At 46.9% G+C, this 24,201-nt stretch overlaps 2 protein-coding genes across 4 annotated transcripts in view; one reads left to right on the plus strand and one right to left on the minus strand.

Annotated features, from left to right (window-relative positions):
* The window catches only part of AMFR (autocrine motility factor receptor), a 332,677-nt gene that overhangs the window by 129,280 nt on the left and 179,196 nt on the right, over window positions 1–24,201 (minus strand). The window contains exon 15 of one of the 2 annotated variants that reach the window (XR_010026136.1): window positions 9,535–9,549. The exons of the other annotated variant lie outside the window; for it this stretch is intronic. The gene's annotated coding sequence lies outside the window, so the exon portion shown is untranslated. Of the gene's footprint in view, window positions 1–9,534; window positions 9,550–24,201 lie in introns of those variants that run through there. 2 annotated transcript variants of the gene reach the window in all.
* Window positions 1–24,201, plus strand: part of GNAO1 (G protein subunit alpha o1) — a 235,025-nt gene that overhangs the window by 86,173 nt on the left and 124,651 nt on the right. For both annotated transcript variants that reach the window (XM_063141313.1, XM_063141312.1), the window contains exon 3: window positions 16,419–16,560. In XM_063141313.1, coding sequence (XP_062997383.1) covers window positions 16,419–16,560 — 142 coding nt within the window. The remainder of the gene's footprint in view (window positions 1–16,418; window positions 16,561–24,201) is intronic.

Below are 24,201 nucleotides of genomic sequence, written 5' to 3' on the forward strand. Positions count from 1 at the left end.
GCAGATTGCTCTTGTCAGAGATCTGGACATCTGACGGCTTCCAAAGGACTCTAGAAAATAGGTCCACAGGTTGCCCACCGCTGCCATAAACATTTCTGCCACACCAACCTACTAGTCCATAAGGTCCTGCAAGATTCCATTTTTGTTTTGATTGCAACAGACTTTCTGGGATGGAAATGGTTAAATAATTGATTGGAATACCTCGATTGGAACGTAGTTTATCTTACACGTTTTATTCGTTTTCTTCTGGACAGGGATAGCTTGGCCACATTAGTAACCTCAAGGCTGGCTTACTGCAATGCGCTCTATGCGGGGCTGCCCTTGAAGCTGCTCCGGAAGCTGGAGCTAGTGCAGAATGCTGCAGCTCGGCTGTTGTCTGGAGCTGCCCCTTTCCAGCATGTAACTCCTCTGCTGAGGGAACTGCACTGGCTGCCTATTTGCTACCGGGCCAGGTTGGAGGTTCTTGTACTTGTGTACAAAGCCCTAAACAACTTGGGACCAGGATACCCGAGAGAGCGCCTTCTCCCTTACCTACCTGCCCAGTCATTGAGGTCATCAGAGAGCATGCTCCTGGTGCTTCCACATGGACCTATGGCCTGATTAGAGTCCACCAGGAGAAGAGCCTTCAGTGTGGTGGCCCCTTCTCTTTGGAACTCCCTGTGCCTGGAGGTCCGACATGTGCCAACACTGTGCTGCTTCCAGCACCTCCTGAAAACAATTCTTTTCCAGGACGTGTTCCCCAACTGACCAGCCACCATATTTTATTGCTGTTCTGCTTTAAATGGAACAGATTTCATATGCTCTTTTAATCTTTTAATCTTTTTACTGTTTTATTCCTATGTTCACCGCTCCGGAATCTATGTTAGATAGGGAGCAGTATATAAATACTGTAAATAAAGAATAAATATGTAAATAGTCAAAGAAAAACGAACCCCACAGGGGAATTGCCCCTTCAGTGCTGTCCTTGGTCCAAAGATGATGTGCTGATTCAAACGGCAAAGGCAGAAATGCAGGATCAGAGTTAAGGGTGCTGGGCCTTAGCTGGTGATTAATGGCCCTCGAGGAAGAGGTGAGAGAGGCAGATAATCCAAGAGCGCTTATCCTGATTACCGTTTTGCTAAGATTCTTATTAACCCAATGTTCATCTTGCAGAGAGAACCCCCCCCTTCCCACTAGATGCCGTCTGCTCCCCCTGTGAGAAAATGAGAGCTTTATCAGTTGAAATGATCTCAACCCCAAATTGGGTGTGTGGGGAGAGATGCAAAGGCATTTTGGAGATGGCATGGTTCACTGCGGCCAAGCTTCTGCAGACAACGCGATCCGGGGCCCGAAATGGGCAAAGAGGATAATAAATCCTGTCTGGAGTCCTGGTTGCCAGAATGTGTGTTCCTTGGGTGGTCCAGAGCAGGCCGAGCCTGAAGCCTGTCAAGGAGCCAGAGAAAGATGCAGCTCTCAAGCTTCGCAAAACCTTTCAGTAGGCCTGCCATTGATATGTTGCCAAAATCCCTCAGCAGAAAAGAGGACAGAAGCTGGTATAAAATGTATGCATGCTAGTTTATATTCACTGGGCCCGTTCAGAAGACACCTCAAACCATGGCTTTAAACCATGGTGGTTAAGTCAGAAAGCCAGGCCATGTTCAGAGACACCTTAAACCACACCTTTAACCACAGTGAATAAGTCTTTTTGCTTTAGTCACTATGGTTAAAGCCGTGGTTTAAGGTGTCTTCTGAATGGAGCCACAGTTGCAAATTTAGGAATCATGACTAGAATTTAAATAGAAATATGATACATCTCACCTTAGTGGGGGAAACTGTGACCAGGTGTATGCCGCTCAGTCTGCTGCCTAGGCATGGCTAGGTACTGATCATCAATTTCAAGGTTCCTGTGCGCCTTTCTTTTTAGGGATGGGCAAACTTGACCCGGGTGAATTTGTTATTTCTTTGGAAAGTAGCAAATTCATCCATGTGAGCTCAGGTGAGCGTTCTCCTTTAACACGAAATCCCGTTCCCCGTGGATGAGTTTTGGTGCATGTACAATGGCTTGTGAGCTGGAGTTTGCAATCGCATAACACAGCATGACGCCAAACATCAGCCCATTACATGCCCCCTTTTCTGACTGGTTGTTTTCACGTGGCCTGTCTGTGTGATGATGTCGTGTGATGTTTAGTTGCTGTCACCAATCACCAGGAGGAATCCTCCTCCTTACCAGACCTATGGTGACAACAAAGAGAAAACCAGCCAAGTAGTTTGCTTCTAGGTGGTCAGACCACTGAAAATTAAGGGGGAGAGGTCTCTGTACCACTTTGAAGCTCGCAATCAACTCTGTATGTAATAGCAAATTTGTAATACATTGATCCTGGAGATGTCCGTCGCTTGGAAATCCAGCCTTTTTGAAGCCCGACGGACTTCCTCTGCCTGCCCAACTCAGCTTGCACTTCTGAGCTGAGCTGCAGTTTCTCCCTGAACTCTGTGGACTTTTCCCATATTTGCGTGTATTTGTGTGGCGTGTGTCTTGGCTGTAGTTTGTCCAAATTGAGATCCGCGCGAATTGCAGCCAACATTTCCGTGATTTGCGCACATTGCAGCTGAACTTTGCGCAAATCAGCACGCGCAGAAAATCTGCAGATGCAGTCCAAGTCGGGGCAGTTAGCAGAAAGTGGATTGGAATCTGGGAGGCCAAGCCAATGAAAAATAATTGAGCTCCATCCCACCAATGGATTCCACCCACATCCCTACTCACTACAAAGGTGAGGATTACGAATAGACAAGTTTTGAACAACAAGCCAACAAATTACATAATTTGATGGAATCACTACATCTTGATCCTTCAAGTGGACTTGGACTGGACAAGCCCTTCTAACAGAGGGTGCTTTCAAATTAAAGGACATCTGGCCACCCCACCTTTCAGTCCCTGAAATCAATACAAATGAATTTGGGAAGAGTATCCCATGAAACACTTTTGCCTTGTGGCTCTCAGACTTTAAAGCTTTGAGCCTGCATCCCTGTCCACACTGACCTGAGCATAAGTCCTATTGAATTCAGTAGGACGTCCTTCAGGCTAGATATATATGGAATGGTTCTTATAACCATAAAGTGGCTTGTGTGGATTTCTGAGAAGGGATTTGTTTTTTTGTCAGCACTGGGAAGCCAAAAAACCATTTTATAGTTAAAAGGCATGCAGCCAAGCACATACATGATCACAGATGCTCCTTTCATTATTTTTACTTTAAAAATGTATTATTCTTTTCTAAAAACAAAATGGTGCTTGTCCAATGTGTTTATCACTGGAGCAGCAGAAACAAAATACTTTTATTCCAATAGTCATGTTAGTGCTGTAATTTAAGTTTATCTTCTTTCCTTCCTTCCTTCCTTCCTTCCTTTCATTTTAAATAAGAGTTGACAAACAGTTTTTGGTTTGTTTGTGTGTGTGTTTTGCTCTAACATATCAGGAATGTCGAAACTGTTGTAAAGCATAGGAAGGAAGAAGAGGATGATGATGATGATGATGATGATGATGATGATGATTATCCTGCCTTTTATCCAATGATGGGGCTCACAAAATTTAAAACATATACATTTAAAACCTATAAATAGAAATATACAAAGTTAAAAATATATTAAACATATTCCAATATTAAAACATTTAAACATTTAAAATGACAGTTTCAAAAGTCGTTGGCATAGATGAGGGTCCAGATTATTCACCAAAGGCGTGCTGGAACAAAAAAGTCTTTGCCTGCCTCCTAAAGCACATCAGTGAGGGAGCCAGTCTAGCTTCCCTGGGAAGAGAGTTCCAGAGCACTGGAGCAGCCACTGAGAAGGCCCTCTCCTGCGTTCCCACCAGGCATGCCTGTGATGGTGGTGAGAATGAGAGAAAGGCTTCCCCTGAAGATCTTAAAGCACGGGCAGGCGTGTAAGGAAGAATACGGTCTTTCAGATAACCTGGACCTCAGCTGTATAAGGCTTTATAGGTCATAACCAGTTGCATATTATATTAGTTGCATACTTCAGAAGTAAAGGACTACACCATGACTCTCTAAAGGAGAACGTGGGGAGCTATAAGACTATTAAATGTCCAGGGTCTAAAATTACCTAGCTGCACCACTAGAACTTCTGTCTGATTTGTTCAAGCACATCTCAGCATATGAAGTATGCAATATGGATTGCTGAAGCTTTGCACGGATTTGACTCGTAATGAAGATTTCCTGAAACTAGTTAAGTGACCACCTACCTGCTAGCCCTGATATTTCTTTTTCCAGGACACATGTTGAAGGTGTGTGAGCCTTCCAGAACTCTTCAGAATTTGAGCCTTTGTCTATCGCTTTTGTAGAATTTGAACTTTTTACATTTATATCCCAACTTTTCTTCCAAGAAGCCCAAGGACATTTTCCTCTGGCATGGAAACCAAGGTGGCTTACATGGTCCTCCTCCTCCTCTCTATTTTACCCCAGAACAACAACCCTGTGAGGTAGGTTAGACTGAGAGTCAGTTACTGGCCCAGTCACCCAGTGAGCTTCCATGGCTAAGTGGGACTAGAACCTGGGGGCCTTGCTAGACGAGGCCTTAGCGCGTTTTGAGGCCCGGTTTCCCTGCTGTGTGTCCAGATGACGCACAGGGGAATCCGGAGTCAAGCCGTGCTCAGACCTCTCTTATCGCGCCATAAGCGAAGTCGCTTATGGCGCGCCTTTTCCGCAGCCCCGGCCTGAGGCCGGGACTGTGGAAAGTCTAGCAAGGTCCGTGGCTTTTTGCGGCTACTCACTTACTCGCGAGTAGCCAGGAAAAGCCACGGACTGGGCACAGCGCTCATACGAGCTCTGTGCCCATCGGGCCGGGGGGATCCCGGGGGGGGATATAGGGGGGAAGGCCGGACCAGCAGGAGAGGGGGATGGCGGAGGGCGACACGGGCTGGCGGAGGGCGACACGGGATGGCAGAAGGCGACACGGGATGACACGGGATGGTGGAGGGCGACACAGGAGACAGGGACGGGGAGGGAGGGCAGGGAAAGAGTGGGCAGGAGGCATGGGAGGGGATCAGGAGCGGATGGGGGGGCTTAATTAAAAAAAAACCCACCTACCTTCTCCGGAGTCTTCGGGGTGCACGTGGCCCCTTTAACAAAAAAAAATGGCCGACGCTACAGGGCTTCCGCAGTCCCTGCGCGTCGGTCGTCTAGGAGGCGGGGCGGCGCGCGCTAAAGTTAGCGCGCCTTCGCCCCGCCTCCCTGCCGGCTTATCCGGCAGGGTCTAGCAAGGCCCTGGGTCTCAACAGTTCCAGTCCAACACTCTAACCACTACATTAAATTGGCTCTCATTTACTATTATATTTTGACCATCTGAAGTTTATGGCAGAATCTGCACTACTGCTTTATAAAGGTTTCTAATGGTATTGACAACTGTTGGGGCCCGTGACATACCCCATATACCATTTTCGAACCTCTTTCAAAGTATTATATCCTGCTTAGTGTAGATCTGGCCTTCGATACAAGTGGGATCTGCAACAAAAAGTTGCAGTGCAGTGCGCTCTTCTTCAGTGTTACAGACAGACAGACAGACATGCCTTCCTCCATTCTATTCCATATCATTCCCCTTTCCAGTTTACCATCTCCCACAACAGATAACTTTGCATTCTGTGGCCCTGAGCATGTTTAATCACCATTGGGCTTGGAGTGGTGGTGGTGTTGTATTTCTGCCAACCTTGGGGTTACCTTGAGATGCTGTTACCACCACATTCTCAGCTTTGATTATCCTTATATGTCCATCATGGCTCTGTTCAGGACAATCATTTCTTTTGGAAGAAGGTTTCTGACCCTGTTGTAGAGGGCAAAGGCCAATGTTTTTAATCAAGTGACTGCCCTAATTTTAGCATACCCTGCTGAAACTGGAGGGTGAGGGACAGCAGAGAACCAGAACAATTGCTTTGGGGCTGCATCCAGTCCATGGGTCACCAGTTGGCATTCCTTGCTAGTATTCACTACTAAATGGATCCATAAGCTACTTTGGCCTGCCAGAGCCCAAATCCACTAATATAAAACAGGGAGAATCAGTTTCTCCTACATTTTTTGAGATTTCTGTAATTTAAATTGTTGGAATATTGCAGCCTCATCTGCAAGCTACTGCAAGTATTGCAGTTAGTTCCTGGGTATTTAGGTCACAGCTAGCCTTAGGAGCTCTATAGCCTAAAGTGTGGTTTCCGGTGATTTGTTCATTTTTTCTCCTCCCCTTCCTTCCCCCCATCCTCTCTCTCTCCCTCCCTCCCTCCCTCCCTCTCCCTCTCTCTCTCGCTCTCTGAACTCCACAGTTGCTTGCAGGACTCATGTTTGTTTGCTCGCTCATTCACTCATTCCTGCCAGTTATAGAACACAAATGGACTGAACAGACTCTTCTTTGAAACTGTTTGCTGCACCTGCATATTATATGCAACATTATATTGTGACTAAAACCATTTTACCTTTCTTCACTAAAGAAGGGTGTGGCCTCTTCTTTTAAGGCTTGTGTGCATGCGGAAATGGTAAACGCTCGTTCTGGTCTGCCTTTTGTTTTTCTCTGCTAACTGCCTTTCTAACAGGAGACATCAAAACTAAATAATTCCCATCAATAGTGTGGTCTCACCAAGTAGCTAGAGGTGCACAGGGAGTGGGCTTAATAAAGGGACAGAGGTAGGGAAAATAGTACCTTGGTATGCAGCATCAGGCTTAACAGCTTTGGGCATCCATAATTCGTAGAAGTCTACAAATTGCATGCTTGATAGGACATTTGGTCCCAAGGTCCTCCCTTTACCAAAAAGAAGGTATCATTTACAATTACCTACCTCAGATGGGTACTTACACTTCCTGCACATAATTACAATGCGATATTCTCATTGATTGGCATTGTGTCACTCAAGGGCACCCCCCTTTGACCAATTTATGCTTGGGTAGGCACCTTCTCAAAACATGCTAGGTTGCTAAATTATATTTGGGTGTTCACCTTCTCAGAGGACAATGCTCTTACCAAAAGGTGATGTTGACTATACTTTTAGGGTGCAATTGCACCTCGGCAGCAAAACATTTGAAGGGCTCCAGATTCTACTCTGTCTAGATTCAAAGCTATGGGCTAGCGACTACAGTAAAGTACTTTTTCACTGTAACAAAAACTTCTTTGCTGGCAGCAATTCAGTCGGGGAGATCATGCCATAGAATCACAGAATAGCAGAGTTGGAAGGGGCCTACAAGGCCATTGAGTCCAACCCCCTGCTCAATGCATAATTCCATAACTGGGATCATTCCACAACTGCGATGGGAACTATAATTCCCATGATGCCATGTGATTCCAGATGCATTGGGTGGGTGTATGCGTGCATGTATGTGCAGCATCTGGTGCTTTTCCATGCAAAATGCAGCAGCTGAAGTCCATGCCAAAGCTCAGTTCAAAGCATCACAGAAATGCAGAAACCTGGCCCAAGTATTTGAAGAGTGCTATCATCCCCACAAAGTGCAGGACACGGAATAACGGGCACAAGTTAAAGGAAGCCAGATTCTAGCTGGACATCAGGAAAAACTTCTTGACTGTTAGAGCAGTACGACAATGGAACCAGTGACCTAGGGAGGTTGTGGGCTCTCCCAGGGCCTTGCTAGACCTGCCGGCTTATGCCGGCAGGGAGGCGGGGCCGAGGTGCGCTAATGTTAGCGCGCCTCCCCCAGGCTACCACACGGTGGACGCGTAGGGACATCGCGTCCCTGCGGCATCCACCATTTTTTAAATTATTTTAAAGGGGCCGGGTGCAGCCCGAAGACGGCGGACAAGGTGTTTTGTTTGGGTTTTTTTACGGGGGGGCGAAGGTTGGGAGGGTGGGTGGCACGGGGGGAGGGCGGGTGCGATCGCGCTGCGCACCGCCCAAGCCCGGGCAATGCCAGGCATTGCCCGGGCAGCATGCAGCGCAATCGCACCCGCCCTCCCCCCGTGCCACCCACCCTGCCACCCACCCTCCCAGCCTTCGCCCCCCCCCCCACCGATGGGCACAGCGCTCCTATGAGCGCTGTGCCAGGTCCGCGGCTTTTCACGGCTCCTCGCAAGTAAGCGAGGAGCCGCGAAAAGCTGCAGAAGTCCCTAGACTTCATCTGGACGCACAGCAGGGAAGCCGGGACAGAAGGCGCACTAAGGCCTCGTCTAGGAAGGCCCCCACACTAGAGGCCTTCAAGAGGCAGCTGGACAACCCTCTGTCAGGGCTGCTTTAGGGTGGATTCCTGCATTGAGCAGGGGGTTGGACTCAATGGCCTTGTAGGCCCCTTCCAACTCTGCTATTCTATGATTCTATGATTTTGTGGTTAAGCAGCATGGTTTAGCGTGTTGTCTGAACGGGGCCTCTCTCTCTCTCACACACACACACACACACATCATTGCTACCGCTTGCTTGCTTGACAGGCAGAGAGCCAGGGAACAAGCAGGCTGTGGCACCTCCTGCTCCGCCCCCTCCTCACCACCACCAACGTTTGGGACAGGAGAACAAGCAAGTTGCAATGGTGAAGAGAGGTGCAACGGCAAGGCTCCCATGCTAGCAGGACCTTCCTGGGGCGTGGGCCCTCAACAGGTGCCCATGCATGCCTACCCTTGGCTCCAGCCCTGCTTCAGATCACCCTGGAAGGGGTCTCAAAGGCCAGTCGAGGGGATGTGGGCTGAATCTGGGCATGCAAGAAAGCATCCTAGCAATTGTTTCACCGTGCTGAAAATGTTCTAAAATCAGTGTCAGTACTGAGCAGCGTTCTGGTTTGTTTGTTTGTTTGTTTGTTTATTGCATTTATATTCCGCCTTTTTTCCTCCAAGGAACCCAAGACAGCGTATATAATCCTCCTCCTCTCCATTTTATCCTCACAACAACAACCCTGTGAGGTAGGCTGGGCTGAGAGTCTGTGACTGGCCCAAAGTCACCCAGTGGGTTTCCATGGCCAAGTGGGGACTAGAACCCGGATCTCCCGACTCCCAGTCCAACATTCTAACCACTACACCACACTGTCTGTGGTTCTTTCTCAGCGGTGTGCTGAAACGCTTCTTCCTGCATTTTGTGCGTCGGCTCTGGATATGAATACTTTCCAAAACCCGGAGATGATGTTTCTAAGGGTCAGCCCTGCGGGTTCCGAAAAACACAGCTGGGCCCTTTTCCCACTTACATCGCAGTCGTTAACAAAGGCCTCCTGATCAGAACAGAGCGGATCGTGTGGGGTTCATTTTGTTTTGTGGGATAATGCTCACCGAGAGACAATGGCGTACAGCTGTGTCTCCCCACCCCCAGCTACAAATATTCTGCACCATCCACCGATATAATAATAACCAGGGGCTGGTTACATGCTGCAGCCAGCACTTGAAGTAGTCTTGGGTGCACGCTGAATGAATGCAGATGAGGCTGCCCCTAGATTTGATTGCTGTAATGAGATCAACCCCATTTAAACATTGATAACAGTGCTGGCTCCAAATTTGGGGAGGGGGCATTGGCCAAGGCACCCTCGATGGACCCCCTCCCTCAGTAAGCCTACCTTCTCTCTATCATCACCAGCTGCTCAGGGGTCTGGAAAAAAAGCCCTATGAGGAGAGACTGAAAGAACTGGGCATGTTTAGCCTGGAGAGGAGAAGGCTGAGGGGAGACATAGAATCATAGAATAGCAGAGTTGGAAGGGGCCTACAAGGCCATCGAGTCCAACCCCACTGCTCAATGCAGGAATCCACCCTAAAGCATCCCTGACAGATGCTTGTCCAGCTGCCTCTTGAAGGCCTCTAGTGTGGGAGAGCCCACCACCTCCCTGGGTAACTGATTCCACTGTCGTACTGCTCTAACAGTCAGGAAGCTTTTCCTGATGTCCAGCTGGAATCTGGTTTTCTTTAACTTGAGCCTGTTATTCCATGTCCTGCTCTCTGGGAGGATGATAGCACTCTTCAAATACTTCAAAGGTTGTCACACATAAAAGGTTCAGGATCTCTTCTCCATCATCCCATAATGCAGGACACGGAATAATGGGCTCAAATTACAGGAAGCCAGATTCCAGCTGGACATCAGGAAAAACTTCCCGACTGTTAGAGCAGTATGACAATGGAACCAGTGACCTAGGGAGGTCGTGGGCTCTCCCACCCTAGAGGCATTCAAGAGGTAGCTGGACAGCCATCTGTCAGGGATGCTTTGAGGTGGATTCCTGCATTAAAGAGGGGGTTGGATTCAGTGCCCTTGTGGGCCCCTTCCAACTCTGCTGTTCTGTGCTTCTCATTATGGACACCACTTACTTGCTTGCTTGATAAGCCGAGAGCAAGTCGGCAGTAGCATCTACTGCTCCTCCTCACCACCACAACTCTTCACTGAGCCAGAGTAAGAGCGTGGTGAGCAAGTAGGTTGCAGTGGTGACGACGAGGAGCAAGTCCGTGGTCCCTGCTGGGGTGTGATCCCTTGGCAGGTGCCCAAATACACCTTCCCTTGACTCTGGCCCTGGTTGTTAAGCATGTCTGACAGCTGGAGATGTTTTAATATTTGCTTTGCTGGAAACCTGAGCCCCCAAACCCCTGAACTGGTTATTTTGAATTTGTATAAGAAAGCCCTTCTAAACTTCCATTTCTGTCACAACCGTTGCACCCTGTGTCAGCACTATCTGACCGACACTTCCCCTTGAGCAGTTGGGATATTTATGAACATTCTGTGAAATCACAGAAGCTCAAGCCCGTGGCTTGGAAGGGGATTGTAAACAGACAATTGATAATTCGTAGGCTATTACATCAACCAAGTTGGTCTTTTGGGGAGTGGAGGGCGTCCTGAGATATAGTCTCAGTCAAGAAGAAGGATTACACATGGACAATAAAGCTATGAAAAGCTATGCAAGGTGGAAACAAACCTTCTAGCCAAGGCCAAGAAACCCCTCTTCTCCTAGGATGGATTCCTGCACTGAGCAGGGGGTTGGACTTGATGGCCTTATAGGCCCCTTCCATCTCTACTATTCTATGATTCTATGACTCTGCCTGCTACTGAGTTCACCATCAGAGGCCCTGCCTGCCACGTTGCCATCACTTTCAGAAGGATTTGTTGGGGCCTTTCTAATGAAGGACCCAGGTGGTCGACCTCTTCTCTCTGAAGTTTCAGGCAAGATGCTGATAGGGGTGGATCAGGGCTTCAGTTCAGTTCATTTTTTAAATCAGAGTTTACCAGAATCTGCACATTTCTTCATATTCACGGTAGAAAAAACTGGAGATTTTTTTTTACCCAAAAAAATTGAACACAGGAAAAGCTGAAACTGGCAGGTCCATTGAGTATTTACGTCTTAAAAGTCCAGGTTGGAATCCCTGTGTATTCAACTATGTTTGTGGTGCTGATGTAGGGTTGCCACGTTGTGTGGCCATGTGTCCTCTTTTACAGAGGAAAAATCCAGAGGGAAGCTCTGGCGCTTTGAATCTTTATTTTTATTTTCAAATCTTCAGTGTACCCACTCTACGTGTTTCGGACAAGTGTCCTTCGTCAGGAGTTACATATGAAATGAGTAAAACTGCCAGTTAGACACACATGGACTTAAAAATGAACCATGAAAAGGTTCAAAGCTGAATGTTTTACAGAGGCCTGTCCTCGGAACAGGGCCGGATCAGGAGGGCTTGGCAAACTTGCGGGGTGAGCACCCCCAAAATTCTTTATTCCCTAGTACACACTGTGGCCATCAAGCTGCCTGTGGGAAATCCACAAGTGAGACATGAATACAATAGCGCCCTTCCGCTCATGTTCCCAAGCAATTGGTGCCTCTGGTACTGGAAGTAGCATATAGCCGTTATGACTAGTAGCCATTGCTCGCTTTCTCCTCCAGGGATTCGTCAAATCCCCTTCTAGACTCCTGAATCTCCCACCGATCTGCTTCATGAACCTGGGGTCATCCCAGGAAGCTGATTGCCGGGAGATTCAGGGCAGATCGAAAGAAGTCCTCCACACAGCACATAGTTAAACTATGGCATTCGCTACCACAAGATGTGGTGAAGGCCAACAACTTGGATGGCTTTAAAGGGGGGTTGGATAAATTCCTGGAGGAGAAGGCTATCAATGGCTTCTAGTCCTGATGGCTATGTGCTACCTCCAGTATCCGAGGCAGTAAGCCTGTATGGACCAGGTGCTGGGGAACATGAGAGGGAAGACTCGTGTCCTGCTTGTGGGTCCCTGATCCACAGCTGTTTGGCCACTGTCTGAACAGAGTGCTGGACTCAATGGACCCTTGGTCTGATCCAGCAGGGCTCTTCTGATGTCCTTATATCCCTATGTGTTTTGCTCAGGGGCTCTCCAAAATTGTGAGCCGGCCGTGTGTGGGGGGGGGGGTTTCCTCCCTCATCAAATCTTGTACATAGATCCATCTGTTTTGCCTAATCCCCTCAAGAATTACTGCTGGCCCAGGCACCACCTGCTGTTTGCGCCAACATGTGGTTCGCCTTCTGCAATATGTTTGCTTATTCCCACAACTGAAAATCTGATGATGCGCTGCAATGGTGGATTTCCCGTTCACCGTTGCTATTGACTTCACCTGAGCTTCACCTGAGCGAATCCTACAGGGACGTTGGTTTATTAGCGATGCATTCCACCTAGAGGCTGAACCAAAATGCCCCCTGTTGTGGCTTCCTTGTTCCCACCCTACAAACAAGGGCAGCATCTTTTTTGTAGTTACCACTGGTGTCAATCGCAAGATTGTCCTCCCCACTCCTCAGAATGCTGGAGTAAGGGCAGGAAGCATGACCCGGGCAGGAGCTACACTACTGCTATATAACAGTTTATAATGGTTTTGATAACTGTTCAGGCCCAGGACACACTACATATGCTGTTTTCAAACCGTTTTCAAAGTATTACATCCAGCTTGGTGTAGATCTGGCATTCTGATTTGGCTTCACCGCCAAGCAACATAGTCAATTAGGCTTGGCTGCGTCAACTCTGAGGTTATAGAGAGTGCTGAGCAAGTTTTAACCTTCAGATTAATGCAGAAAATAGCCAGAACAGAATCGTGGATAAAAACATGTAAAAGGTTTGCAAATAGACAGATTCACCCATCCTTAAGTTGCATTAAAAGCCCTGTGTGGCGCAGAGTGGTAAGCAGCAGTTACTGCAGCTGAAACTCTCCCCACGGCCTGAGTTCGATCCCAGCGGAAGCTGGTTCTCAGGCAGCCGGCTCAGGTTGACTCAGCCTTCCATCCTCCCGAGGTCGGTAAAATGAGTACCCAGCTAGCTGGGGGAAAGGTAACTGCGACTGGGGAAGGCAATGGCAAACCACCCCGCTAGAAGGCCTGCCAAGGAAATGTCAGCGAAAGCAGGCCTCCCTCTAGGAGTCAGCGATGACTCAAGCGCTTGCATGAGAGGTTCCTTTCCTTTCCTTTCCTAAGTTGCATTATTTTAGGAAATAATAGGAAATAATAGAATAAGCCTTGAAAAGATATTTTGCAGGGTGCACATCACATAATCAGAGGCTGTACATCAGCCTCTGTGCAGATGGGACCTTGACTGTGTGGAGATCAGGGTTGTGGTGTTGGGCGGGATCACCCCTCCCTTCCGCCATGCATGCTAGATATGGTTCTAAATATGTTTTGGCCTTCTGGAGCTTTTTATGTAGATTTCAGTTAGCCTTTTGTCCCAGTAACCATGCTTTAAGATTGGGAATGTACTGTGACGTCTCTTAATACTGTCTTCAAATCCCTACAACAGCCCTGTAAAGGTAGGCCTGTATTGGCTGTTTTCCAATGCGGTGCCCTCCAGATGTGTTAGACTGCAAGTCCCATGATGCCTGACCATTGGCCATGTTGGCTGGGGCCAATGGAAGTTGTAGTCCAAACCATATTGAGGGCAACTGGTTGGATAACGCTGCTCCACATTAGATCTCCATCACGAGAGCCTTGGAGAACGGGAGGTTGCATGAGGCCGTCTAGTGTCAAAGGTGAGATTTTCAAGAAGGACCTCCTGGCTACACTGTATGCTCCTCTCTGGCTGTTGTGAATTGTGAAAGATCCCCTAGAGGTGAGCAGACAGGGGGAATCGTAGAGCCACCGATTGTTTATCTGTGATTATTATCTCTCTCCTTTAGCTGCTAATTTCCCCTAAGGGTTGGGAGGAGGAGGAGCAGGGACAATTAGCAGGTAAGGAGAGTTAAGATGAGCACAGATAAACAACAGAAGGAGGAAGGCGACCAGCGGCTCTGCAGTGCCTTCCCTTCTCAGCATATCCCCTGCAGATCCTGCAACATTTTCAAGGAGCCTGGCTTATATAGATTTACTTTTCACAGGATGAGTATAATGCCTGATGTGGTCTCCAATGTGGTGCCCTTTGGAACCAAGGTGCTCACAGATTCCTCTCTCAGTACCTGCCAGGATCTTGCCCTTCCTAATGCTTAATTTATTTTGACCAAGTGCAAAGTGAAGTACAGCACTCCGGCATCCTCTTTATTGGAGTTCAAAAGAGTGGCTCTGTGTTTTGGAGCTCAGATTCCACCTTTGCTTTTTGTAATTCAGTTCTTGGAGAAGTTCCTTTTCTTTTAGGCCACAGCTAGACCTAAGGTTTATCCTGGGATCACCCAGGGTTCACCCCTGCCTGAGCACTGGATCCCCTGTGTGTCACCTAGATAGGGTGACCATATGAAAAGGAGGACAGGGTTCCTGTATCTTTAACAGTAATGCAGAAAAGGGAATTGCAACAGGTGTCAATTGAAGTGGGTGAAATTCCCTCTTCATCACAACAGTTAAAGCTACACTAGCTATAGTAGAGTGGCCAGATACAAAAGAGGGCAGGGCTTCTGCAGCTTTAACTGTGTTGATGAAGAGGGAATTTCACCCTCTTCAATTGACACCTGCTGAAATTCCCTTTTCTACAATACAGTTAAAGATACAGGAGCCCTGTCCTCCTTTTCATATGGTCACCCTACACCTAGATGAACAGGTTTGACCCCTGGACGATCAGGGATAAACCTTAGGTCTAGCTATGGCCTGAGTCTCACCAGCTTGCCTCCTGGTAAATGTTTCATGACCAGTCATGCCCACTATGGCAGCCATTTTGGGAGTGGGCAAGCCTTCTGTGGCAGCCATTTTGTTAGAGCTCCCATGATACACTCTCCCATTTCCAAACATGCCCACCGACCCCAAAAAGGGAAGGTTTGGGGGACAGCTTCAGTATGCAGCTGCTGTAAAGAAGGCAGACTCCCTGTTAGGCATTATAAGAAAAGGAATTGAGAATAAAACGGCCAGTATATCATACTGCCTTTATACAAATCTATGGTGCGACCACGCTTAGAATGCTGTGTACAGTTCTGGTCACCACACCTAAAAAAGGATATTATGGAACTGGAAAAAGTGCAGAAAAGGGCAACTAAAATGGTTAAGTGGCTGGAGCATCTCCTCTATGAGGGAAGGTTACAACAGCTGGGATTGTTTAGCTTGGAAAACAGGAGGCTAAGGGGAGACATGGTAGAGGTGTACAAAATTATGCGTGGTGTGGAGAAAGTGGACATGGAGACATTTTTCTCCCTCTCTCAAAATACTAGAACCCGGGGTCATCCCATGAAGCTGATTGGTGGGAGATCCAGGACAAATAAAAGGAAGGACTTCTTCACACAGTGCATAGTTAAATTATGGAACTCACTACCACAGGATGTAGTGATGGCCACCAGTTTGGATGGCTTTAAAAGGGGGTTGGATAAATTCGTGGAGGTGAAGGCTGTCAATGGCTACTAGCCCTGATGGTTGTGTGCTTGCAGACAAGCTGGAGCGTGTTCAGAGGAGGGCAATGAGGATGATCAGGGGTCTGGAAACAAAGCCCTGTGAGGAGAGACTGAAATAACTGGGCATGTTTAGCCTGAAGAAGAGAAGATTGAGTGGAGACATGATAGCACTCTTCAAATACTTAAAAGGTTGTCACACAGAGGAGGGCCAGGATCTCTTCTCGATCCTCCCAGAGTGCAGGACACGGAATAACGGGCTCAAGTTAAAGGAAGCCAGATTCCGGCTGGACATCAGGAAAAATTTCCTGACTGTTAGAGCAGTACGACAATGGAATCAGTTACCTAGGGAGGTCGTGGGCTCTCCCACACTAGAGGCATTCAAGGGGCAGCTGGACAACCATCTGTCAGGGATGCTTTGAGTTGGGATCCTGCAATGAGCAGGGGGTTGGACTCGATGGCCTTGTAGGCCCCTTCCAACTCTACTATTCTGTGACTCTATGATCTCCAACATTTGAGGCAGTAAGTCTGTGTGCACCAGTTCCTGGGGAACATGGGTAGGAGGGTGCTGATGCACCATGTCTTGCTTGTTCATCCCTAACCGATGGCTGGTTGGCCACTGTGTGAACGGAGTGCTGGACTAGATGGACCCTTGCTGTGATCCATCATGGTGCTTCTTATGTTCTTATGTTCTAAAGTTCTATTCTTTTTGAACCTGATTAACTCCTTCCTTTCATTTTGTTTCCTCTCCCAAAGGATCATCCATGAAGATGGCTTCTCTGGAGAAGACGTGAAGCAGTACAAGCCCGTTGTCTATAGCAACACAATTCAATCTCTGGCAGCTATTGTCCGTGCAATGGACACCCTGGGCATAGAATATGGTGACAAGGAGAGACGGGTAAGCCACTGTCCAGCAGAAAGAACAAACAGCCAATCTGTAGCTGCTCTATGCATCAGAAGTGTTTGTGCAGTGGGGCGGGGAGAAGAAGTATTTTCACGCTCGGATGCAAACCGAGACTTGCAATTTACATGGGTTGCATCTGCAAGCAAATTATTACAGCATTTTGTGTGCAGCCATGCCCATTTTCACCCCACCAGTACATAAATGCTCGATGCATTTGAAACTGTGCTTTGGTGCTGTTGCATTCTAAAATATTCTACTTCTTGAACAATATTCACCGGGTAAGTGGTGCGTTTGAAGAGAAACTGTATCTTAAGTTGGCCTTTCCTAACTAAGGGTCCCTAGAGGTTGTTGGACTACAACATCCAATACTGGCTCTTGGACAAGATAAAAACTACACAAAGTGAATACAGTAAAAATCAATAAGAATATATTGAATAAAATCCATAATAGATTATCAATAAAAACAAAACCTACCAATAATAGCAGCAGCCCAGACTTTATGGGAAGTGCAGTGAAAAGAGGTGTGTCTTCAGAGCTTTCCTGAAGAACTGCCAAGAAGGTGCCTGATGAACTCTCAATGGAAGTTGATTCTAAAGGTGCGGGGCCACCACTGAGAAGGCCCTTTGGAACTCCAGCTCCCATCAGCCCCAGACCCCATGGCCAGTGATATGGTATTACAGGAGTTGTAGTCCAAAACATCTGTGGGGGTGTATCAGCTTGCCTCCCCCTTCCTCGTATCTCCAACCGTTGGGTCATTCCCGTTGCCTTTCCTACACCTTTTTCAGTCTTCAGTCCAACTTAAGAACTAATTTCGAATAGTGGAAAGCTTATACAGGAAAGCTAGCTTATCCCAAAAAGTTTTTCTTTCTTTTTTCTTTTATTTTCCTTATTCACATGATATGGCCGCCCATCAATGTATATTCTCTGGGCAGCTTACAAAAGAGTTCCCTTGACTGTTAAACCTTCCGCCTTGTTCTCGCTATGGAACGCTTTAGCTGCAGTCTTATACTCACTTGCCTGGGAATAAGCCCAGTGGAGTCTGGTGGCTCTGGTGTCAGTGGGGCGGTGAATCCACTCTGACTTTCACTCAGAACCAGTCAGAGCTCTAAAGGAGCTCTCCAAGGTAATCCAATAGGAATTACTTCTGCGTTGATGAGCATAGGATTGCACCATTCCTCTCTGAGTTTCTGACTGAGTTGTGTGATGATTTCCCCTTCGGATGGCTCAGCTGCTTCCCTTAATTTAATTACTGGAATTTGTTTAGCTGAGAGCTGATTCCCGGAAATGCCACCTCTTCTCCTTCCCTTAGCCAACTATTTTGATTCTGCTATAGTTTGGCGTTCATTGTTGGGCTGCAGAATCAGCACCCTCTTTTCCCACATTCTCTTGTGGCATTTTGAGCTATGCGTAATGTCAGCCCAACATGACTTAGGGCTGGTTCATACATACACACTGACGGCTTGATTCCTCACCCCGCAATGACTCGGTGGGCTGATGACTCCCGGTTGAATGTGTGAACTGACACAACAGCATTTGTGTGGGAAGTGACCTGAAAGGGACGGTGGCGCTCTGTTGCCTTTGATCTGCCATGGCTGGTTGGCATGTGCACGCCCTCACTTGTCATCCAAGGCTAAACGTGAAGGCGTGTGAGCCAGACCCGAAGGGAACTGGTGTTGGAAATGCTATACTTGGAGGTCCAAAGGGGAGCTTTGGAAGCTGGTGGTGGTGAAGAGAGCTGCGAAGAAGCTGCCGACACCTTCGGGGACCTCAGGTACTTTTTCTTGTTTCTTCCTTTGGTGTTGTGGCATTGGCATGTGATGGATATGGAATTTTCATCCATGGAGGACAGTCATCCAAGGGGTGAGGAGCACAGAGGAAGAGAGAGGTCATCTTCACTTACTGCCCTTCCTTACTGCCCTCTCTCTTATTCCTCAGCTGGCAATGTCCTCTTGCTCTAGAAGCATTCAGATGCGTTCCCCAACTCTAGAAGCATTCAGATGCATTTCCCCCAACTCTAGAAGCATTCAGATGTATTCCCTAATTCTAGATGCATTCAGATGCATTCTCCAACTGTAGATGCATTCAGGTGCATTCCTCGACTCTAGATGCACTTGGATGCATTCTCCAACTCCAGACGCATTCAGGTGCATTCCCCAACTCTAGATGCATTCGGATGCATTCTCCAACTCTAGATGTGTTCAGGCACATTCCCCAACTCTAGATGCATTCGGATGCATTCTCCAACTCTAGATGTGTTCAGGTGCATTCCCCAACTCTAGATGCATTCAGATGCATTTCCCCCAACTCTAGAAGCATTCAGATGTATTCCCCAACTCTAGATTCATTCGGATGCATTCTCCAACTGTAGATGTGTTCAGGCGCATTCTCCAACTCTAGATGCATTCAGATGTATTCCCCAACTCTAGATGCATTCAGATGCATTCCCAACTCCAAAAGCATTTGGATGTATTCCCCAACTCTAAATGCATTCAGATGCATTCTCCAACTCTAGACGCATTCAGATGCATTCTCCAACTCTAGATGCATTCAGGCGCATTCCTCTGCTCTAGACACATTCACGTCTGGTCTTGTTCCTCTTGCAAGTTAGCGCGCATGGGGTTGGCCAGGGCTGAAGAAGCTCTACTTCTTTTTGTGTATCCCCATTGCTGCTCAAGCAAGATTAGCAGCCATGAAATGAAGTTCAGGGCACATTCTGCAGCATAAAAGGAAAAAGTGTGTATATCCTTCTCACATGCAAATAGACCAGGAAAGATTCCTTCAGCATTACTTGTCATAAACAAATAGCTGATTGCTGTTCTTTGGCAAAACCTGGGTTCTTTTTTTAACATACATATATATATATATATATATATATATATATATATAGTTTCAATATTATTATTACTATTATTATTTATTACATTTTTATACCGCCCAATAGCCGAAGCTCTCTGGGCGGGTCACAAAAATTAAAACCATAATAAAACAACCAACAGGTTAAAAGCACAAATACAAAATACAGTATAAAAAGCACAACCAGGATAAAACCACACAGCAAAATTGATATAAGATTAAAATACAGAGTTAGAACAGTAAAATTTAAAATTAAAATTAAGTGTTAAAATACTGAGAGAATAAAAAGGTCTTCAGTTGGCGACAAAAAGAGTACAGTGTAGGCACCAGACGGACCTCTCTGGGGGGCTCATTCCACAACCAGGGTGCCACAGCGGAGAAAGCCCTCCTCCTAGTAGCCACCTGCCTCACTTCCATTGGCAGGGGCTCATGGAGAAGGGCCCCTGTAGGTGATCTTAAGGTCCAGGCAGGTACATATGGGAGGAGGCGTTCCTTCAAATATCCTGGCCCCAAACCATTTAGGGCTTTGAATGTCAATACCAGCACTTTGAATTGGGCCCAGACCTGGACTGGCAACCAATGAAGTTGTAAAAGGACTGGCGTAATGTGAACAACTAAGGCTCGCCACCTAAACTAGAAGGGAGGGTGAGAGAGAGTGAATGAACAGCAGCTGAGGTCTGAGGGCTCATCCAAACAGAAGATTGATTTTCAAGCTATTTCCAAATGGGAATGAAGAATGCTGGGTAATGCTTCTGGATTGACTTCATGCTCATTATGGTCCTCCAAGTATGTCAGTACTAGAATTAAGCAAATAATTTCATATGCATCATACAGAGTATTTTCTAGCTTGAGGGATGCTGCTGTGCCAGTCAAGATTTCTTCCACTTTGTCTCTTATTCAGAAGGGTTTTTCTTTTTGTAATGGGCAGTTCACCATTTAACCATTGACAAGCCATTGATTCTGGATGTCTGTCATTCCCTTTGCTCAAGGCCATTCTGACGGCTGGTGATTGGTGGCTCAATTCCCTTTCTTGTTATCTGTTGCTGGGCTGTGATGGGATAAGTCACATGGCATCGCCTCCATTTTCCTGTTTTGGATTTGTTCTCCTAGAGTTCAAAAAAGGTCTGCTTGCAAGAGCAAATCCATACCTCCATTTCCTTGAACCATCCCTCAATGTGAAGGGCCGGAGCTCAGCGGTAGAGCATGCGTCTTGCAGGCAGAAGGTCCCAGGTTTGATCAATGGCATCCCTAGGAAAAGCTGGGAAAGAATCTGGCCCCATCCCCTTTGTTCTGTCTGCTGATCATTTGATGATTTGGGCACCCCACTTCAAGAAGGATGCAGACAAGCTGGAGGGGGTTCAGAGGAGGGCAACGAGGATGATCAGGGGTCTGGAAACAAAGCCCTATGAAGAGAGACTGAAAGAACTGGGCATGTTTAGCCTGGAGAAGAGAAGATTGAGGGGAGACATGATAGCACTCTTCAAATACTTAAAAGGTTGCCACTTCTCGATCCTCCCAGAGTGCAGGACACGGAATAATGGGCTCAAGTTACAGGAAGCCATATTCCGCCTGGATATCAGGAAAAACTTCCTGACTGTTAGAGCAGTACAACAATGGAACCAATTGCCTACGGAGGTCGTGGCCTCTCCCACACTAGAGGCAGCTGGACAGCCATCTGTCAGGGATGCTTTAAAGTGGATTCCTGCATTGAGCAGAGGGTTAGACTTGATGGCCTTGTAGGCCCCTTCCAACTGTACCATTCTATAATTCTATGAACCTGCTACAGATAAACCATAGCAGAGATTGAGTATATATTTGGGGTTATGTGCCTCTGAGCCTCCTGTGTGAATTACCACTCCATCACCACCCTGCAGGGACAGCATCTTTTGAGTGTCAACGGCTCACAGGATCAGTTCCATCCACATGGTTGCAGCATCCACACCAGTGAGTCTCGTGTTACGAAGATGGGATCATATTGGACATTATCAACAATATCCCAAGATAAATGTGCTGTTCCTGGTCCCACTACTTTTGGGAAACCGTTTCCTTTTCCTTATGAATTCAGTGAAGGGCAACCTTTTTACCACACTGATTAAAATTTGGTAGGATTGCTGAGAGGGACCTGATAAAATTGCTTCATAGGCCTTTGGACTCTGGTCATGCAACATGATTTTCTTTCATCTGGGAGTGAACATCACAATCTTTGGATGATAAATGTTTTCCAACAAGGGGACGTTAGGTCAAAGTGACAGTAGTCCAGCTGTTCTGTCAGCTAGCAGGTGCACAATAATACCAGAATCAATCATGTTTAATGTGTACTGGATTATGTAAACAGCCAGATAGGGCTTTGATATTAATTGATGAGAGGAAAAATCTTCTGCAGTAGCCAATCGACATATGGCTTCCTTGTACAAGCTATATGAAGGCACAAAGTGGGGTGTGGAGTATGCTGCAAATTCCACAAAAGACGCACTGAATGCACCTCTGGAAATAGAATTCACCATCCTGAAAATCTCAACTTCCATTTTTAAAAATATTTATTTATTTATTTATTACATTTATATACCGCCCCATAGCCAAAGCTCTTTGGGTGGTTTACAAAAGTTAAAAACAACAAACATTAAAAACAGATATACAAAATTTAAAACCACCAAAAGCCTTTAAAAAAACCAATATCCATTTAAAACAACTGTTCTCGGGTCAGTTAAAAACTCAGCATATGCTGTTAAATGCTGTTAAATGCCTGGGAGAAGAGGAAAGTCTTGACCTGGCACCGAAAAGATAACAATGTTGGCGCCAGGCGAGCCTCGTCGGGGAGATCATTCCATAATTGGGGGGCCACCACTGAGAAGGCCCTCTCCCTTGTTGCCATCCTCCAAGGTTTGTTAAAAAACAAAACAAAAGCAAGTGTCTAGTCCTTATGGGCGTGAAAGTATGCTTGAAAGTGCTTGGGCAATGCAAGCTGGAATCTCAGAAGCAAGACAGGTGGCTGAACAAGATTTTCAATGGTGGAAGATGGGATATCAGCATCCTATGGACACCTTGCCCCCTGTCAAATTTCAGGTGTCTAGGTTTTGTAGGGATGCATATGAAATTCAGTTCAGTTTTTATCTGAATTTACCCCATTCACACCTTCCAAACTGGACAGAGCCTCAGATGCAATCTTCAGTCAAAGTTCCTACAATTCTGACAGAAAATAATAGCATTGCTATGAGGAATGGTGGGAGAGAGGAGGCCAGCTGAAATGCTGTATCTAACGAAATGTAAGGGCAGCTCCATAAGATACCCTAGATTCACAGGGGAAGGGGACTTTTGATCCTCGTGGGGCTTGTCTAATTTCTCAGTCCTCAATCTAATTTGAAAGCCCTGCTGTAGGCAAACGGTTCGGACCTCTGGCAAGAGAGAGGCTGTCCCTCCCCCAGCTGCCCACTGAATGGGGAGGAACAGAGAGGGTGGGTGTGTGTGTGAGAGAGAGAGAGAGAGAGAGGTGTCACAGAGAGAGAGAGAGAGTTGTCAGAGAAAGAGAGAGAAATGTCAGAGAGAGAGAGGAGAGACAGAGGTGTCAGAGAAAGAGAGAGAGGTATATCAGAAAGAGAATGAAAGCATGTCAGAAAGAGAGAGAAGGGAGTGTCAGAGATAGATAAGGGGATATCAGAAAAAGAGAGAAGTGTGTGTGTGTGAGAGAGAGAGAGAGAAAGAGAGAGAGAGAGAGGTGTCAGAGAGAGGAGAGAGAGAAAGGGGTGTCAGAGAGAGAGGGTATATCAGAAAGAGAGAGAATGAAAGCATGTCAGAAAGAGAGAGAAATAAGGTGATATCAGAAAAAGTGAGAGAAGTGTGTGTGTGAGAGAGAGAGGTGTCAGAGAGAGCAGAGAGAGAAAGGGGTGTCAGAGAGAGAGGGTATATCAGAAAGAGAGAGAATGAAAGCATGTCAGAAAGAGAGAGAAATAAGGTGATATCAGAAAAAGTGAGAGAAGTGTGTGTGAGAGAGAGAGAGGTGTCAGAGAGAGCAGAGAGAGAAAGGGGTGTCAGAGAGAGAGGGTATATCAGAAAGAGAGAGAATGAAAGCATGTCAGAAAGAGAGAGAAATAAGGGGATATCAGAAAGAGTAAGAGAAATGTGTGTGTGAGAGAGAGAAAGAGAGAGAAAGGGGTGTCAGAGAGAGGGGGAGAGAGAACGGGGTGTCACACACACACACACACACACACACACACACACACACACACACAGGTGTCACAGAGAGCGAGAGAAAGAGAGGTATATCAGAAGGAGAATGAAAGCATGTCAGAAGGAGGGGGAGATAAGGATATCAGAAAGAGAGAGGTGAAAGAGGGGGGGTGTCACAGAGAGAGGGGGGAGAAGGAGAGGTATATCAGAAAGTGAGAGAATGAAAGCATGTCAGAAAGAGAGAGAGATAAGGGGATAACAGAAAGAGAGAGAGAGAAGTGTGTGTGTGAGAGAGAAGGGGGTGTCAGAGAGAGAGAGAGAGAGGTCCCACTTTTGGCTCTCAGCCGCCCACTGCTGGCTTAAGCCCTGCTCCTGATAGTTTGTTCCCAAGGAAACATGACCCTCAAGAAACATGGCCCTAGAAAAATTAGCAAAGCTATATATGCACCTCAAAAGTGATCGAGAATTTTGTAGTTCCCCTACGAAGAAGCCCTGCCTTCTGTAGTTCAGAATATTTCCCATGGAAATCTAGCAGAGGACCTACATTCTCAATTGAATTCTATAAAGTGGTCCAAATGGGATCAAGAGGAGTCTGTCTGAACCCAAGGGCTTTCCCCC

Source organism: Elgaria multicarinata, chromosome 14, assembly GCF_023053635.1.
Source record: "Elgaria multicarinata webbii isolate HBS135686 ecotype San Diego chromosome 14, rElgMul1.1.pri, whole genome shotgun sequence".
Classification (NCBI taxonomy): domain Eukaryota; kingdom Metazoa; phylum Chordata; class Lepidosauria; order Squamata; family Anguidae; genus Elgaria; species Elgaria multicarinata.